Raw genomic sequence first — 18,486 nt, forward strand, 5'->3', positions numbered from 1 at the left:
ATGTAGTTCTCACCCCTCATCAAAGAAGCTTTTTTTTTTCTTTAAGCAGAAGAAGACCATTACAACATTCCACAACTTGTCAAAATACAGACCACAAATGACCATGGGTTGCCAAGGCCAAACTAGTACATCTATATCACAACCCCTACACCTAAGGCTCAGAGAACATCGCAGAAGAAGGAGTCAGAAAGATTATAATAGCCAGAAGATCAGGATATCTGCTGTGAGATCGTGTCTTCTGTATGTGACAGGAGAAATTGGTCATATAAGTCCACCTATGAAAGCTCAACAATAAGTATGCCCAAACCAGACCTGCAAAATCACAAGATCAGCTGACCATGCCAACGTGGGTGATGGAATCTCACAAGGCCCTTCCTCTAATGGCTACTAAGAGAGGGATAATCAGCCTTTAGGGAAGAGGGCTTTAAAGGTTATCTAATCCGAAATCGTCAGCCCTATACAGGTACACACACACACACACACACACACACACACACACACACACACACACACTTCATTCATCACAATGTCAGCTTGAGCTCCTAGCCAATAGTACATTAGAAAACAAATAGCACCAGAGCAGCAAATTGTCTGTGTGAAAGAATAAATGATGCCTAGGGTCTGTAGTCCCTTGATCAAAGTGAGGAAAAATGGGTATTTTTATTTTATTTATAAGCTGTCAGCAATCATTCTCCTATTTTTATTCTTTAAATGATCATTTTCATCCTAGTCTCTCAGGGGTAATTTAAATAAGAACTACCCAAAACTATGATTAAGGAAGAAATAGTTAGACCTCACACATAATGCCTTGGAATGTTTTTTATATAATGTCACTGATAGTTTTATGCCTGTGCAGGCTTATTGCAAGTCCATTTAAGTAATCCCATATTGTAGGAGAAAATACATGCAAACATAGGCACACACATGAATTTATACCATTTGTTTTGGCTATGTAAGCTGAAGAAAGAACACTTTGAATTTTGAAGCCTCATAAATTTAAGATACATTTTGGATGATAAAGACAACAATGGGGAATTTTATTTTAAGAAAAGAAGTAGCATGAGTAGAAAAGAAATAACTCATAAGTCAGGAGGTTGAGCGTGGAGATTGTACTGGAATGAAGTTTGACTTTAAGAGCTAATACCATTTAAATTTCATATAAAATACTGGAGTTAAATGATGGCAACTTTCTACTTACCAGTGATATTTCTGAAAAATCTACAAATCCCTAAATGAAGGCATATGCAATTCTATTACTGACTATGTTATCATCTACTGACTGTTAAATTTCGTAGTAGATCCTGAAATGTTATTTCCTTTAAAAATTGCCACCTTAAGCTATTATTTTCATTTCTGTTGCTTGAGTTCTGTAGAAGATAATTTTTAGAAATAGAAGTCCTCCTGTACAGAGTCTGTTTTATCCTGTCTATCCCCTATAACCTATTGTCTGTGTGGGTGGTCTGCTGTTCAAAGGAAGAAACTTTCCGTTCTTTAAGTAAGCCAGAATAGATTTTGTATAGTGTGTTTAATTGTTAGGAAAACAACACACACTAAGTTATTTTTGTGGTTCCTCCACTTTCTCTTTATCTAAATATAAACTCAGAATTTGAGAATAGGATTTCTAGTTTGTTAAGTAGCATACTGGGCCTGCTTTTAAAAATTAACAAACATCGTCTATAGTAATTAAAATTTTTTTAGAAGTTTTGATATTTAAATTTTTAGTGGTTATATAAAAATATACATATTTATGAGTTACTATGTAATGTTTCAGTAATTCACATGTGTGTTTTTTAATGTTTTTATTTTTTGAGAATTTCATATAATATATTTAATCATATTAATTCCTCTTCCCCAACTTCTCTCATATTCTCCATCTCCCTACCTACCTGCCTTCATGCTCTTTCTCTCTCTTTAAAATGAAAACAAAACAAGACCAAAAAAAGGAAACACTCACACTATCAAATATGGAGTCAAATTTGTGTAATTTTACACCAAATATTCCAAAGAAAAGTGATGCATTTATTATTTTCATTAGATCTTTAACAACAACAAACCAAACAGAAATTAACATAACAAACATGAATATAGAACCAGATAGACATAGGTTGGGGCTATGAGAAAACATGCGCAAAGGATAAATTGTGTGTGTGTGTGTGTGTGTGTGTGTGTGTGTGTGTGTATGCATTTATACTTAGCACATTTGGAAATATGGACAATACCTCTTTGAACCTTGTACATGAATCATGTTGAAAATTCAACATCAACTTCTTGTCATCCCTGTGTGGCCTCAGTGACATGCCCTGGTTTCTTACTGATTTATCACTTGATTTCTGGAGAAGCAAATTCTAGGAGTTGGTTAGGAAAGACAGGTTGGTTTAGGAAGCACAGTTCCTTATGTGTGGTCAGATCCTCTTGGTGACTGCTCTCATTTCCCACCCTCAGGTTTCCAGGCCCACTTTAAAAAAAAAAAAAAAAAAAAAAAAAAAGCAGTATTCAGGGAGGTGTGAATGGTTGTGGGAGAGTGAGAGACTTTTGGAACACTCAGTCCTAATGGGATATCTTCATCAAGCCCCTCCTGTCAGGGCTCAGGGAGCTACGTGGAAGAGGAGGGGAAAAGATTGTAAGAACCAATAGGATGGAAGGTGCCAAGGAAACAGTGTCATCCAGACACAACAGGACTGATGCATATATGAACTCACAGATGTTCAAGCCAGATGTGGTTCAGGGCTGAGAGGGGGAAGCAGACACAATCTTCATCCCTAACCAAGAAGCTAGCTCCAATTGACAACCACTTGCAAAGGAAAAGTCAATTTTTCTCCAACACAGTCTTACTGGGTATATAAACCACACTCAAGGAAAGGCCCCATGCCTACAAGTAGATGACCAATAACAAAATTAATTCAATGGTAATCTTGGGGATTTTTTCCTCATATTGCTTTGTCTGCACATTTTATAATTTGTTACTCTTTTAATTGTATACTATAATATCCTAAAAAGGGAAAGCTTGAATTGAGTTTTCAAAACAGGACCTAGCCTAAGAGAACAGAAAGACAGCTAACCAGAAATTTTAGTTTAAAAAAATGGTGAACAATATATAGCTTAGTGATTTGGTGTGTCATAGCATACAATCAAGGCAGGAAGAGAAAAGCAGGTTCCGGAATATCAAAAATATTCTATTATAGTGTCAGGGAGGTAATTTAGTAGGGTGGTAATTTAGTGGGTAAGAATGCATATGAAGACCTTGGTTTGAATTGTTAGAACCCATATAAAAGTCCAGGTGTGGTTTCACATACATCTGTAACTCTAGTGCTGTGGGGAGCAGAAAAAGCAGGATGGTTGTAGATTGTTAGCTACTACTTAGTTCCAAATTCAATGAGAGACCCTGCCTCCCAGGTGCAAGGTAGAGAGCATACCCACCATCTCTCTTTGGTCTCTACACACACTGATACAGGTCTGTGTGTGTACACTACACACACATACTACACATACAGAAATTTAATTAATTAAATAAACCAAATAAAATTTTCTATACAGATAAAGAGATGTAATTTGAATGGCAGATAGTAGACACCATCGAAAGAGTTTAAACACGAAAAGAAAAGGACAAATTCGTACTTAGATGGACCCCTCTGGTTACACAGCAGATGATGGATTGGGAACAGCCAAGCTGGAGTCAAGAGACCAGTTATGTAGTCATTAACAGATCCAGAAGAAAATGGATGAGTCTGACCTTAGCTGGAGGCTGTGAGGATAAAGGGATAATGTCAGGAGTGAGCAAGCAGGAACACAGATCCAGGCTCCCTTCAAGAGATTGATTGGAGAAAATGGAGAATTGACAAGAAGAGTCCCTGTGGCTCAGAAGGATGGCTAGGTATAGAAGTATTTTTCACCGAGAGAAAAAACATAGAAGAAAAGGCATGGTGTGTAGGAAAAAGACAATGGATGTCTTTTGGACAGAATGGTGCCTGGGGATTTAGAGATTCAGTTGTTCTTCCTCTTTATCTTAAAACAGATGTGCCTGTTCAGAAGAGTTAATGCAGGCCTCTTGTATTGTGTTTCTGTTGTCGTGGCTCCTTTACTGCCAATAAGGATAGGTAGGACACATTTTATAGACATAAGTGGATACATCCCTGCTTCTTTCTTCTATAATAAACTAAATTGAAATCTTGCAGACTCATACTTCACAACAAAAGTTTTAAATGAAGTTATATGAGAACTTTCAGGAAACATTTGAAATAACTGGTCAGTCCTTTATTTAATAGATGAAGATTTTAAGCCCAACTAATTTGAATAACTTGCTCAAGATTGTGGAGTAAATCGATGATTGGCCTTGGATTAAACTCCAGATATCTGACTCCTTCCTGGCTTAAGATGTTTTTCACAAATCATCTCCCTTTGAAAATGTATAAAGGGAAAAATTAAGCAGACACTAATGTCTTAAAGATTTCTTGACTATGGTATTTTCATGGCGTAAGAAACAGGGTGTAAAAGAGAGGTTCTATGCCAGTAAAATGTGTTTGAGCACAGGTCATATCTCTTTTGTTTATACAAAGGGGGAATGATTTCCTAGGTATTAGTCCAATTCTTGGATAATGCATATGACTTTGACAACTGCAAAAGTCACAAAAATATGCATTCAAATATCTATTACCAAAATATTCTTTCGAGAGCATCTGTCCATCAGGATTTTGTGGCATTCCCTTGAAGTCTTCTCCTAATGCTTCAGCACAATACTGCTAATACTCCTTTGTGGGTGATATAACAAATATCCACTCACATTTTAGTATCAGTAACCAGGAATATATTCTCTTTAGGCAGATGTAAGTATGTTTAGCTGAGGAAGTGTAGATGCTCAGAAGTAGGCTCCCACAGTGACCTTCTACACATTTGTTTCCTACTGGGCTGGACCCTGTCTTTGTGCAGTCAGGCACAGGCTTACTTTACAGTACACACTTATCACACACATGCTTGAACTACGCTGAACTTACATGGGATCAACTAAGCTGGAAAAATTATAGAGCTCAGTTCCTAGTTTTACCACTTGTGGAGTGATGCATAAGAGAATCAATGGATGGGTTCTGGGGGCTCAATGACTGTGGAGTAGATAGAAAGCCCTAATGCCAGGAAGAAAAGGTTGTGTAGAGAACATGAACACTAGCATTCTGAAATGTGGTGTCCGAACCAGGAACCAGCAGAAATAAAGCAAACCAAGGAGCCAGGGTTTAATAAGACATGTGAGGTAAGCCAACAATGTGGCTGCCGATATTGGCTCAACCTTCAAATGTAGGCCTGACTTTCCCACATAATCAATTGTCTGCAACCTGGTATCTGACATTAATTACCCATGCCACTTTGTTTTCTGTAACTTCTCTCACTGTGTCTATGAAGTGAAGTTCACAGAGCTCATCATAATGTCGAGGTTCTGTGGTGTGTGTTCCCCAAAATATTGTGTACCCTAATAAATTTATCTGGGGTCAGAGAACAGACAGCCACTAGATACAGAGGCTAGAAAAATGGTGGCACTCACGCCTTTAATCCTAGCATTCCAGAGGGAGAAATCCATCTGGGATCTCTGTGAGTTCAAGGCCACATTGGAAAGAGCCAGGCATGGTGACACACGCCTTTAATCCCAGGGAGTGAGTCTTTAATCTCAGGGAGTGATGTTAGAGGGCAGAAAGATATATAAGGTGTGAGGACCAGGAACTAGAAGCATTTTGGCCTGGTTAAGCATTTGGCTGGTTATGCATTCAGGCTTTTGTGCAGCAATTCAGCTGAGACCCATTCTGGATGAGGACTCAGAGGCTTCCAGTTTGAGGAAACAAGACCACCTGAGGATCCGGTGAGGTGAGGTTAGCTGTGGCTTGTTCTGTCTCTCTGACCATCCAACATTTCACCCCAATAACTGGCCCCAGGTTTGATTTTATTAATAAGAACTTTTAAAATTCGTGCTACAAGGTTCTCTTATCCTAAGGGCCTCAGAGACTAACATGATTGGTGTCCAAGTACAGGACAAGAAAGAAACTGAGAGCAGAGAACTTGTTTCAAATTTTAGCTAAACATTATCTATTGTCTAAGAAGATGATTATTCTTTACTTAGTAAAAAAAAGTTGTGTAATCAGAGATCTAATAGTAGAAATTCTTGCAAATAATGTAGTTGCCTTTAGCCATTTCTTTTTATAAGGCCATAAACCTAGATACAGCTGAATTTTCAATATTCCCATTGCTTTATGAAATGATGGTATTAGATAAAACCATCAACATTTAAGACATTTTTTGAATTACTTTACCTTTTTATTGTTTTCTCATATTTACTTATCTATTTTGTTTCATGGTTACTTGGCCATAGCTGAGTAATACCATATGCACCCTGATTCAATGAGAGTCTACTTAATCTATAACATATTTTAAGCCAACACGCCTTTGTCAGATTTTATAGAGTTTAAAACATTGTTTTCTTATGAATTACATGGAGGAGTTATATTCTTTGTTCATGTCACTTGAAGAGCCACTTCAGGGCTAGACGTGCTAGAGAACGCAATCCATGAATAAGGGATGTCATACTCTCACTGAGTACCTTCTCGTGAACATGAATCATCAAGGATTGTGAGTCCAGTAAGGACTCAAAGTCTTCAAGGCTGTCACAAAGGAGAACAACCAGCCTCTTTTTCTCTACTAGACACTGGGTATAAACAAACAATTTATGAAGAAGCTAAAAATTGCTGATAATCCTGGCTTTTTTTTTTAAAAAAGGATGATTTTTCTTTTAAAATACTCTTAACTTTCTTATGGCTGACTACATATGTGCTTTTGCACCAACTGTAGTATTTCTTAGAATATAATGGTCTTCAATCTGTGCACTACTGAAATTACAAATGTGAAAATTGTCTTTGACAAGTTTCACCCCAGTATTTCTATGCCTTCCACTTCACATATTCCTTGCATGAATACCACATGCTACATAATTTGTCAGTGATGGTGGTGTCAGTGTGTTGGTGGTTAAGGGGTGATTTTCCTCATTTACAGGGTAAAATATGCTGATTACTCTGGCCCTCTTTCAAAACAATAGAATTGCTCAGCCATAAACATTTGTGTGATCCTAAGCAATTTTCTGTACCTCCCTCAGTCCCGTTAGTGAAATGAGAAAATAAGGTAACTTGGGTTAAGAGTTATTTCATTCGTTATTCTAGATCTTAAACCCCCTTCCTAGCCTGTTGGCCCATTCTTTAGAAAATTCTAGATTCCAGACAGTGACGTGGTAATAAACTAAATAACTTTATCATTCAAGTGTCTCTACATAACTCATCAGCTCTTGTGGTCAGCAACTTTTCAGTTTAAAATCACACCTCAGATGTTTTTTTAAATATTAAACCTTGCTGTAGCCATCATTTTCTGTGAATATATATTTTCAGGGCCCATAGAGAATAAATGAAGACAATCAAATTTGTTACAAATCGTTCCTGGACGTAGCTGATCGGGAGCATCAAGATGGATTTAACGGTTCTGTACCTGGAGGAATGTTCAGAGATAAGATGAAAGGCTTCATATCCATCACACGTTGTATATTTGACTCAGCCTTCCCCTCAGCCTTTAAATCAATGGCATCTGGTTCTTGCTACTTAAGAGTGCCCTTACTTCGTGCACTAAAAGACAGTTAGTGCTAGACATATCAACCCTGTTTGATTAAAAAAAAACAATTAACTAGAGTTATATGCATCACAGCAGCTTAAATGAGGATTTCTGTATGGGTGGGAGACCTACTTTATTTCTACGGCAGAGACGGCTGAACTGGGAGGCTCTCTGTGGTTGGAATGGATACTGACATGAAGCAGCCATTCTGATTTGATGATCTAAAGCTCTGACTTGAAGAGGAAACTCAGGGTGAAGAGTGGTCAATGTTTGACTTGTCAGTAGGATCACAAAATAGCTGAAACTTGATGTAGCCCTAGTGTGTCCTCCTCCACGATGCCTGGAGTCCATCATTGTTTTCATGTCCATAACAACACAAACACTGGGAACCATTTTCTATGAGACAGTTGTATAAAAAAAAACTAATATTTTATAATTATCAAGCGGATAATGTAATGAAGCAAAATTTACTTAGGTAGTTAAATTATCATTTGAATTTCTTTTTTTGTTTTTTTGTTTTTTCGAGACAGGGTTTCTCTGTGTAGCTTTGCGCCTTTCCTGGGACTCACTTGGTAGTCCAGGCTGGCCTCGAACTCACAGAGATCCACCTGGCTCTGCCTCCCGAGTGCTGGGATTAAAGGCATGTGCCACCACCGCCTGGCTCATTTGAATTTCTTTTAGGTCTTTTTTTTTCAGAGCTGAGGACCGAACCCAGGGCCTTGCGCTTGCTAGGCAAGCGTTCTACCACTAAGCTAAATCCCCAAGCCCCTCACTTGAATTTCTTAAAACCATGAAATCTAACATACTAGTATAAGTTTGGTTGCCAAAGTCAGGAATTCTTTTTCTCTCCCTATTTTGTGAACAATGTATGGTTGGAATAGCACGTAAATCCCAGCTTCACTTTTTTAAATTGAGAAAGTCTTTTTCCTATTTGTCAACCAGGTGAATTAAATGCCATGCTAGTGATGCAGATAATCTGCATTCTGGCACTGGTTCCTCCTTTAATGACTAACCTTTCATGAACAGTCTTCATACAGGTGGTTCTTCTATTGTATCACAAGTTCTCATTGGTCTTACTAATAAAAAACTGGAGCCAGATACACTCTACACACACTTTTTTTTTTAATTCATTTTACATACTAATCACAGATTCCCCTCTTTTTCCTCTTCCCGTCCTGCCCACCCCCCAAACCCCCACTTCCTCCTCCAACAAAGTAAGGCCTCCCATGGGGAGTCAGCAGAGCCTGGTACATTCAGTTGATGCACAATGTTTTAAGAAGCACTTTTCCTTTAGCTGAATCAGAATTACATAGGAGAGCTTTTCAAGACATTTACTGTCTTCATAATTACCTTAGGAAGTTTCTAGAATTTTGTACCTCATCTGCATTTTGAAACCCTCCTCCCATAGTTTTAACAAACAATCAGGGATCTTGAGTTACAAGTAAAATACACATGGTCCCCAGATAGTCCTAGCTGGATAGATTAATGGTTAAGAATGTAAACCCAAAATCTAAAAAAGTACATCAGCATGTGGAGTTTGAATGGTCGAGTTATTGCTTGATCATAAGCAAGTTACTTTGGGGTTCTTAAGCCTCCACAGTCCCACCTTTAAAGCAGCACAGCACAGGAAATCTCTGTGAGTTTAACACTGTAAGATTTTATCCCATAAAGAGAACCAGCTTAGTCCAATGTTTGCTGTGCAAGAGGCAGTTGATCAATGTTAGCTATACATGGTTGTTGTCTTCACAATGGAATCTCACATGCCATTTTATAGAATATCCATAAAAGCCTCAAATTTCCTGGACAACAAAGGATCATACTACTAATGTTTGTCTGTCAGAGGCTTCTCATGCTGCACATCTATCATATGTAGTGGGCCAATAATCTTTTGATTATGCTGAAACATAAATCAATGTGATTGAAGGAAAAAAAATACCTTGGCTGCTCAGGGGAAATTATTGGATCATGCAACTTACAAGTGAATGTCCAAAGGTCAATCTGATTAAAAGCATGCCTGGATCCAGGGGCTTGTGACATTTCATCTATCTGTATCACCTGGCTCCCCCAGCTTTCTATCTGACTTTTTTTCCTAGATTGTTTTTCTTAGGCTGGCTTTGTTTTTGTGGTGGCAAAATTGAACAACTACAGTACCAGGCATCTACGTTGCCAGTATAAGAATCTCAGAGTCAAATGAAGTTCTCTTGTAAAGAATTCTGAAACAGAGGCTTTCAATGATGTGGCTTACTATACCTTTCCGTTTGGGAACAACTCTCATGGCAAACTAAAGGCAGAACACTGTAGATTTCCAGGTTCAAACATGAACATACTCTAGAAACTGTGGTGGACTAACTCTACCCAAAGAACTTATTCTTGAAAGAGGCAAAGATAATTTCACAAAAGACAGGGAAGTGTTATCATTAGGAATATGCATCCCAAAATGAGAGACTTTCACTGCTCTGGCCTGGCCTCTGGTCCTCTACCATTTTTTTTTTGGCTGTGAAATGGGGTAATTTAATGAGAATAACTCCAGGATTTGGCTGAGGCCAGATATTTTGCTGAAGTAACTTTCAGATATTTTATGATGTATTTTGCATTTGTAGTGAAAGAAGGTTGTCATATATATTGATAAAATATCAGAATTCATCAACCATAATATAAGTTTGGTTTTAGTTTTGCTCATCTGGACTAGAGTCAAGTTAGATAAGTAGAAATAAGCAATGGCTGGTGTGAGAAAGGCAACTGCCAACATTTCGGAGGGGATTTTACCCTTAGACTCTATTTATTGCGTGATAATGATGCTATGGAACTTACAATATGGATGCATTAGAGTTCACTGAATCAATAAAAGCCATGTAGCTGTTAATGATTTCAAACTCAGCTTGCTAAGCATGACTTGGCAGAGCTACCAAGCAGTTGAAAGTGTTTGTATGAGAGTTAAGGACTTCAGTGCTCAAGTCCAAGTCTGACTGTTTGTGTGGTGTGTGGCCTTGGACCTGATGTCTCTGGGATGTAGTTTCCTCATATGAGAAATTGGGTAATAAAATACAGTCACCACACAGCAGTCATGGAGAGTTAAGATCACTGACAGGGAGGTGCTGGCTTCTCGTACATTCTTTAAGCAATGCCTATGCTGTTTCATTCTCCCAGGTGCCTAACAAGCTCCCCACCCCCACCCCATAGTCAGTCACTTAATAATTTTTGTTGGCCCCCATGGTACCATCTATTTTATGGTCATTGTGTTCTCTGAGATGGTATCATAAAGGAATAAATGTTACCCAGGCAAGAAGGGCAAATGGTGTTTTATGAACTGCAGTTTCATTACCTTCTCTTTGAGCTTTCAAAGGAGTGTGGAGAATGGTGAAGGCCAGCTCTCAGGCTCTGCAGCTCATATCATACATCACTCCTGATGTTTCAGTATTTTCTGAATGTTTTCTTTCATGGGTACCAGCCCTCCTCTTACCCCTGTCTCATGCTCGCAATACAACCTGCTTTTTATCATTAGGAAATCGAAACAGGATGCTGAATTCTTCTGAGGTGAGTAGCCAGCATGGTATAATCAAAAGACCAAAGCAGTAAGATTTACCTTTAAATTATTTGCTAAATCACCTGCATTCTTGCTAGGTAACCGTAGGCTTTATTACTGGCTCTTTCCGGTTCTGTTTCCTTGGCTATAAAATAAAAAAGAACTCAAGCAACTGCCCCCTTCACATCCTTGCTGTGAGGGTTAAATGAGATCATGTCCATAACAAGAGAGTGGGATCCCAGTGAAAATTCTCCTCGTGATTTGTGATTCTCAGGCATATGTGTCTGTATAGCAAGAGTTTGTTAGCAGTTGGATTGGTGTGTGCTCGGCTTCCATTCCCAACTCTCCGACACGCAGAGGATCTCTGCCAGATGGCCGCTCTGCCAGCTGTGTCTTGTTTTGTCATTGTAAATACTGCATGCCCCAAACAGGGAGGCTTTGCTTATAATCCAGCATGCCTTCTCCTTTATCTCTTGCAGCTTGAGAATTACATTGTGGAAAATATGAAGTCGGAGATGGCCCAGATACAACAGAATGCGGTTCAAAACCACACGGCCACCATGCTTGAGATAGGAACCAGCCTCCTGTCTCAGACTGCAGAGCAGACCCGAAAACTGACAGATGTTGAGACCCAGGTATGTCCCCAGGGCCAGAGTCACATACTTAACCAGAAGATTATTTTGAAGTTATTCTTTTATTTACTCCATAAACACAGAGCATATTTCAGTGTGAGGCTTGGGGAAACATACTTTTTTTTGTTTATTGGTAATAACAACAATGAGTGCTTGACAAGATATGCATGCTTTTTTTTGCATTAATGAGGGTGAGTATATTTAGCTTTGTATGTGTTTGCAAAAACAGAGCAGCTACGAAAACCTAATCAGCACTAAGTTTAAACAAACACTGCAGCTACCAACTGTGATATGACTTGTGTCAAACAAAATAGCCCTGTGGGTCTAACTGGTGCCTTTGAAGAGCGTTTTCAACCTGCCTTGCTTTATCTCGGGGGAGGGGGTTAATGCTCTCCTGACAGTGGCATCTGCAGTGGTCTTGTGCATTCAATGGATTGAAAGGAAAATCTCATGGACGCTGAGCAGGAATAAACACGAGTCTGCGTAGACCTGCATATTTGAGTAGAAACCAGTAAAGTGTAAGGATGCTTTGTAATTATCATTGTCATAAATATACTAGTAAATGTCACATTGAAGCACTATTAGATGATCTCTTAGTGCTGTGGGTGTAGCGACTTTTATTCCATTGTAATAGCATTCTGAACTTGATGGGGGTGACCCTGTTCCAGTGCAGCTGATTTCTTTCAAGGCTAGAAAATTCTGCACGTAAATATGCCAATGCAAAAATGGCGAACTATTTCTACTTTATTTAATCTGTGTCAGTGACTTTGCAGATTATATGTTTATATTTAAAGAAAAACAATGAAGATAATGTATATGGATAAAGTATATTATCTAAAATATAGGTTGCCTTAATACAAAACACATTTATGGAGCCACTTAAAGCCTGTAGGTAAGGAAGTTACACTGATCTCTTTCACTAACATAATTATAGAATTCAGGACTCCAACTCTGAAGTCCTCATATCTATTCCATTGATTAATGATATTAATTATCAACTAATGGAATCGGAACTTAAATGTTTATCACATTGGATGAATAAATCATACAAATTTTGGAAAATACTCCCCCGCCCTGGATCATGATCAGACCCACATGGAGTAGAAAGAATGGGAACTACATCTCATAACTAAATAATACAAGACTTAATGACTCATTTATATCACATAAAGCAAGCAAGCTGATCTATACAATATCTGTTTCATGTATTACATATAATAAGATTGTATTTTTCTCTTTATTTAAGTCAGAAAGCTTACCACCTGTTACAAACATTTTTGTAAGTTCAAATCCTGAAACACTGGCAGGAGAAGGTGCTTTTTGCCAAGCCTAAGGACCTGAGTTCTATTCTCAGAACTCATATGGTAGAAGGAAAGGACTCTAGAATGCTCATGCCTATACATATACGCGCGCGCGCGCGCGCACACACACACACACACACACACACACACACATACATGCATGTGTACACACAGGACCTTTGTTTTTATGTCCTCTAAACTTCCTCTGGGGTTGTTTTTGTTCTCCTCTCATTTAGGAAGTGCTGGAGGAAAATGATACCTTCATTAATATTTTAATCTCCAAACTGTAAAGATTGATGCTATGCAAGTTTTTAAAAGTAAAATTTGTTCTGCAATCTAAAGGCTGGGAGATACGTACTCTTTGAAAGAAAAGTCAAGAATAAAGACAAAGTAAAATTTCCTGTGTGGAATAGTAAAAACTCATCATAAAGACCAATTAAAGCTTATTAGATAAAGCAAGAACATTGTTCAGATAGATAAAATAAAAAAAAAATTGCAAACCCTTCAGAATTATCAACAAGAGGCAACTAGACAGGCAGTGTTCTACTTTACAAATTGAAACCTTTATAGTCTTGTTATCATCCTTTGAACATATTATGGTCATTGATGCTTATGCTCCAAGCCTTTTTTTAAAGCAAGTGTGTATCCACATGGTGTGTATTTGAACTATTGACACAGGACATGTCTGCATCAACATAACCACTTAAGTGTACCCAAGTCTTGATGCAGGGTCAAGTTTACACAATGAGTACTGAAACCTCAGTGCATTTATATGTGATTCATTTCTAAAAACTTACAAGGTGGAGGAACCTTCTGCTCTATCCAGGTTTGATTTTGTATTTTGCTCTGACATTCACCTAACTTGACTAAACACTTTTATATTTTGCTTTTCCTAAAACTGACTTCAGGCTGTTCAGCAGTTGAGGATCATGTAGCAATGGATTAGCCCCATTTGTGTGCCCCAGCTCTCACATGATGGATGATGTTATAAAGATAAGCAACTTATTGCTTACTAGTCCTCTGTTGACCTTCTAGACTTGCACTTTCACAGGAGGTGGCAGGACTACGGTTTTGCTGCAGGGCATAGAGGACCCCCACTTTTAATGACCATTATAATCAGAACAAGTGTGGCATGGTGAGCACACCTAAAAACGCTGAGAAATCCAAACCTGAGGAAGCCTCTTCTTCCTCCACAGCTCAGCAGAACACCACTTGCTCTTATCAGTCTTGCCCAGCAGCTCCTCTCCTTCAAGTTCCTCTTTTGTATAAAGGAGTTAGGATCAGGGGTTATTCATGTCCTTCTTCTGTTGCATAATCTCCTTCTCACTTTTCCCTCAGGCAAATTTGGTGTATAGGGAATTATCGGATCAACAAACCGAATTAAATCTATTTTTAGTCATCTCCTTGGCTGGGTTTTAGCAATCTTACACATATATTAACTAGTACCAGCAAATATATTCTATAGACATAGGTAGTCTTTTCATCCCTTTTTTAAAGATGAAAAAACTAAAATAGTGATGCAGAAAGCTGGTTCAGATGAAAGAATTAGTGAGTATTAGGCTGAGAATTTAAAGTTAAAGAGTTTGACATCAAAATCTACATACTCATCTTTCTACCAATGTCAGTCTCTCTCCTTCGCTTCTGCTGTTTCTCTAAGACTTTGGGGCTGTATCAATAGGTCCAAGCACAGAACAAGATTTACTTCAGAGTAAGCAAGCTAGTGCAGTAGGTCTCGGCTGCTAAGTCTCCTATAGGCAAGGAAGATGCTGCTGCCTTCCTGCTGGTGGGAATGGCAGGCCCACCCACTCACACCATTCTCTCATGTGCCAGTGAGTGAGTTCGTCACTATGGCTTCAGTGCTGCCCATGCCAGCTGCCAGCTGTGTCAACCACAGGGAAGTTCTTCAGAGGGGCGTCTCAAGTTTCCTCCAGTCGCCAATAAGTGCCAGCACTATAGTATTAGAAAGGGAATTTAATCACATTTGAACCGACCTATTTTGCATATTTCCATGATGCAAGATGTTCCAATAAGTGATTTGTAGACTACATTAATACCTAAAGCAGTCCTTATGTCCAGTGACTTTGAGTTAACGTGGTAAAAAGCCTCTAGATGAATTTCCTTCCACTTTCTGTTGTATTGAAAGCATACCTTTGCAGTGTGCTCTTGTGGGAAGTATAATTGAGCAGTGACCCCAGCTGCTGAGCTCTCAAACCCTTCAGGTATTGGTACAGAGACCACAATTCTCAACAGCCATTTCTAAGCGATGACTCACTGTGGCAGGGTACTTAGTCTTGTTCCCAGGAGCTTGAGAACTTCGCTGACACATGACTTTGCCTAAGTTTTTTCCCATTGCCTGTTGAATATAATTACGGCTGTCTTGAGGACTGAGACTTCCATCTAACACTCCATTCCCTCCCTCTTTTCTTCACCAGAATAAAGCCTGCACCATAATCTGAAGTCTGTTTCTGACTCCTCCCACTTATTTCCAGTTTCCCTTCATAGACATTTGCTTTAATAAATTCCCTGCACATTTAATCCCAGTTCTTCTGTGTCTCAGAGTTCACTGATGACTACAACTGTTGTTTGGCTCACAACAGCACAGTTAGAAATTTAAAGCAGTTCATAAGTAGGCTCTTCAATGAACATATTTCTCTAGGCAATCGTAAATTTCCTCTTCTGTCTACTACCAAAGGTCAGCCCTAAAAATTGACCCATATTTCTTTAACTTGAGGAGGGTATAGTTTAATAAACTTTTAACCTTGACCTAGCTGAAATGATAGTGAAATAAATTAGCTAGGGATCTTATATAGAAAATACATTTGTAATTAATTTGTATAAGCCATTGGAAGAAGGCTCAGAAAACTCTGGCCTACAGCTCAAATTTGACTGGACTTTCTTTTCTAAAACTGTACCAAATACAGCCACATTTATCCATGCACATGTTGTCTATGGTTGCTTTACAGTTTTCACATCAGGTTACACCAGAGATATAGCAAAGACAATACGGCCTGTATATCAGGTGTTTTGTTTGTTTATTTATTTGTTTCTCATTATTCTCATGAAACATCTAACAAAGCAACTTAAGGGAGTAAGAATTGAGTTTGGTTCACAGTTTGAGAGTACAAAATTCATAATGTGGGGAAGGCCACATCAGGAGTGTAGCTGGCAATGCTCACATTTCACTGGCTCAGAGAGCAGAGGGATCTGAGGTTACAGCCAGGACAAGCTACAAACCGTAAGGCCTACTCCCTAGGGATCCATTTCTTCCATCGAGACCCCAACCCATAAAGGTTCTTTAATTTCCCAAAACAACATCACCAGCTGCAGACCAAATGTTCAAACACATGGGCCTTTTGGGAGTATTTCACATCCAAATAATGACAGCTCACCAAGTAAGATGGTTACTATCTGGCCCTTTACTAAAGTCAGACCAACTCTTCATATGCGTGTTAAGTAGAAAGCAAGGATGCTCTTTCTCTTTTTCTTCGTAGCCTCTATCATTAGGATTTGTAACAGGACAGGATATATATCAAACCCTCAATAAGGACTAGTTAAGTAATTAAACCCTAATCATAATATATTTGGATTTTAACCCAAGGCTGTGTGTTGATAGTAATATATATGCAAAAGTAGCTGATGGCCTAGAATACGACTTAGAAGAAAAGTAACCTACTGAAAAAAGGTGTGACTGGAGAAGAAATCAAGCCAATATCAATATATTCTCTCTGTACTCTGAAGAGCATGGGAAATTTGGCCCCTTCTTGCATTATTGTGATAGTTTAATGTGTATATGAAGGAGAAATCCGAAGTCACCATCAGCCACAAACTGAAGACCAAGTGATGACTGGAAAGAAGACATTCCATAGCAGTAGTTATGGATCAAGAGGTCATCTTTCTTAGGCAGAGGAATCTGTTTGTTCTTAGTTACTGGAGCTTCTAAAAAGAATAGAGACTCTAAATTCAGAAGAGCTATGTAGTTAGCTCTAATGAACAAGATAATCCAACCTACAATGTCTGCCTCTGTTAAAAGGCACTATAAGTACCAAACTCCACAGTTATAATATTATAAACATGGCACAGAGTTACACTGTAGGGTGTAATTAGAATATATTAGTATTTAATATATGAATAATCAAATATGATGAGGTTACTATAAATATTATAAATGTTAATATATATGGTTAATATGCACATATTATATGACATAAATATAATAATTCACAATTTTCATATAGTATTAAATATATATTATCATAACATGACCTGTAATAACAATATTTGTTCAAGATTCCTTAATTTCCACAGTAATTTTGCAGGTAATTTATTTTCCAGGTTTGGTGGTCTCACTGAACTTAGGTCTATTTTTTACTTTCTTCCCCCCTCCCCACTAATGAATAATATTTTTAAGAAACTAGGACAACCCTTTGACAACCTCTCATATTCTGGGATTGCCCGAATATTTATTTGCCATTTCTTTTGATTTATTTTCCCATAACTCATAGTTTCTTTAAACTAGAAGTTACTATGTATAAAGAATTTCCTGGGCTGAGTTGAGCAGTATGGTTCCTTTATGGAACTGTTGATCATTTCATGTGGCGTCTCATCAGGAGGCAAAAAGACAGATCACCAGCATGCTCTAGGGGATGGAAGGTCTGGATACAGTCAGGGTATTAGCTGCCGTATCTCTCCATCTCAAGTGCTCACTTTCTCTCTATGATGCAAACAAATAACCAAAAGGGTGATTCTTGATCACATTAAAACTTACTTCACTGATATTGCTAAGTAGTGAATTTATAGCTCCCATTCTTCATGTACTGATCAGCTTCCATACTACCATAACATCTAATTACATCATATATTGTTACCTTTGCTTTATTTGAAAAAAAAAAATGAAATCAATAGCATGCATGTGCCTGGGGGAAAGACTGTTTCAAGGCCAAGTGCTGTGCAAAGAGATTTCCTTTGTGGTTGCTGTGCTCTCTTTAAGTTAGTGTGGATTTTAAGTGAAATACTCTTACAAGTATTAAAAAAGACTGTCTAAAATTCCATAACTCACTTTCTCTATAAAATGAATAGTTACTATTTTTTATTTTTATAAGAAAGCGTTAAACCCTTTAAACTACATAAGTCCCCCATTTCAGAGCGTACACTGTCCTTACTCCACGGCATACTCTGGGAAATTTAAGCTTTGACATCAGTCCTTGGGGACTTGCTGAATATTTTCTTCACTCTTTCCTTTCTTAATTTTTTTCTTTCCTCTTAAACTTTTTTTTTTTCTCAGAGATGTGCTTTTGGGATGTGTTTAAGCTAAGAAGGAAATGTCTTTTGTCATTTTAATGGAATACTTCAGTTATTGCCAGCAGCAAGTTCCATAGACACATGCAAGGCGGTGGTCAATTTATCA

At 38.2% G+C, this 18,486-nt stretch overlaps 1 protein-coding gene across 3 annotated transcripts in view; it reads left to right on the forward strand.

Annotated features, from left to right (window-relative positions):
• Window positions 1-18,486, forward strand: part of Angpt1 (angiopoietin 1) — a 250,764-nt gene that overhangs the window by 136,302 nt on the left and 95,976 nt on the right. For 2 of the 3 annotated variants that reach the window (XM_059247853.1, XM_059247852.1), the window contains exon 2: window positions 11,629-11,784. In XM_059247853.1, coding sequence (XP_059103836.1) covers window positions 11,629-11,784 — 156 coding nt within the window. Of the gene's footprint in view, window positions 1-10,967; window positions 11,161-11,628; window positions 11,785-18,486 lie in introns of those variants that run through there. The other variant, XM_059247854.1, reaches the window with a different exon arrangement.

This window comes from Peromyscus eremicus, chromosome 20, assembly GCF_949786415.1.
Source record: "Peromyscus eremicus chromosome 20, PerEre_H2_v1, whole genome shotgun sequence".
NCBI classification, from domain to species: Eukaryota; Metazoa; Chordata; class Mammalia; order Rodentia; family Cricetidae; genus Peromyscus; species Peromyscus eremicus.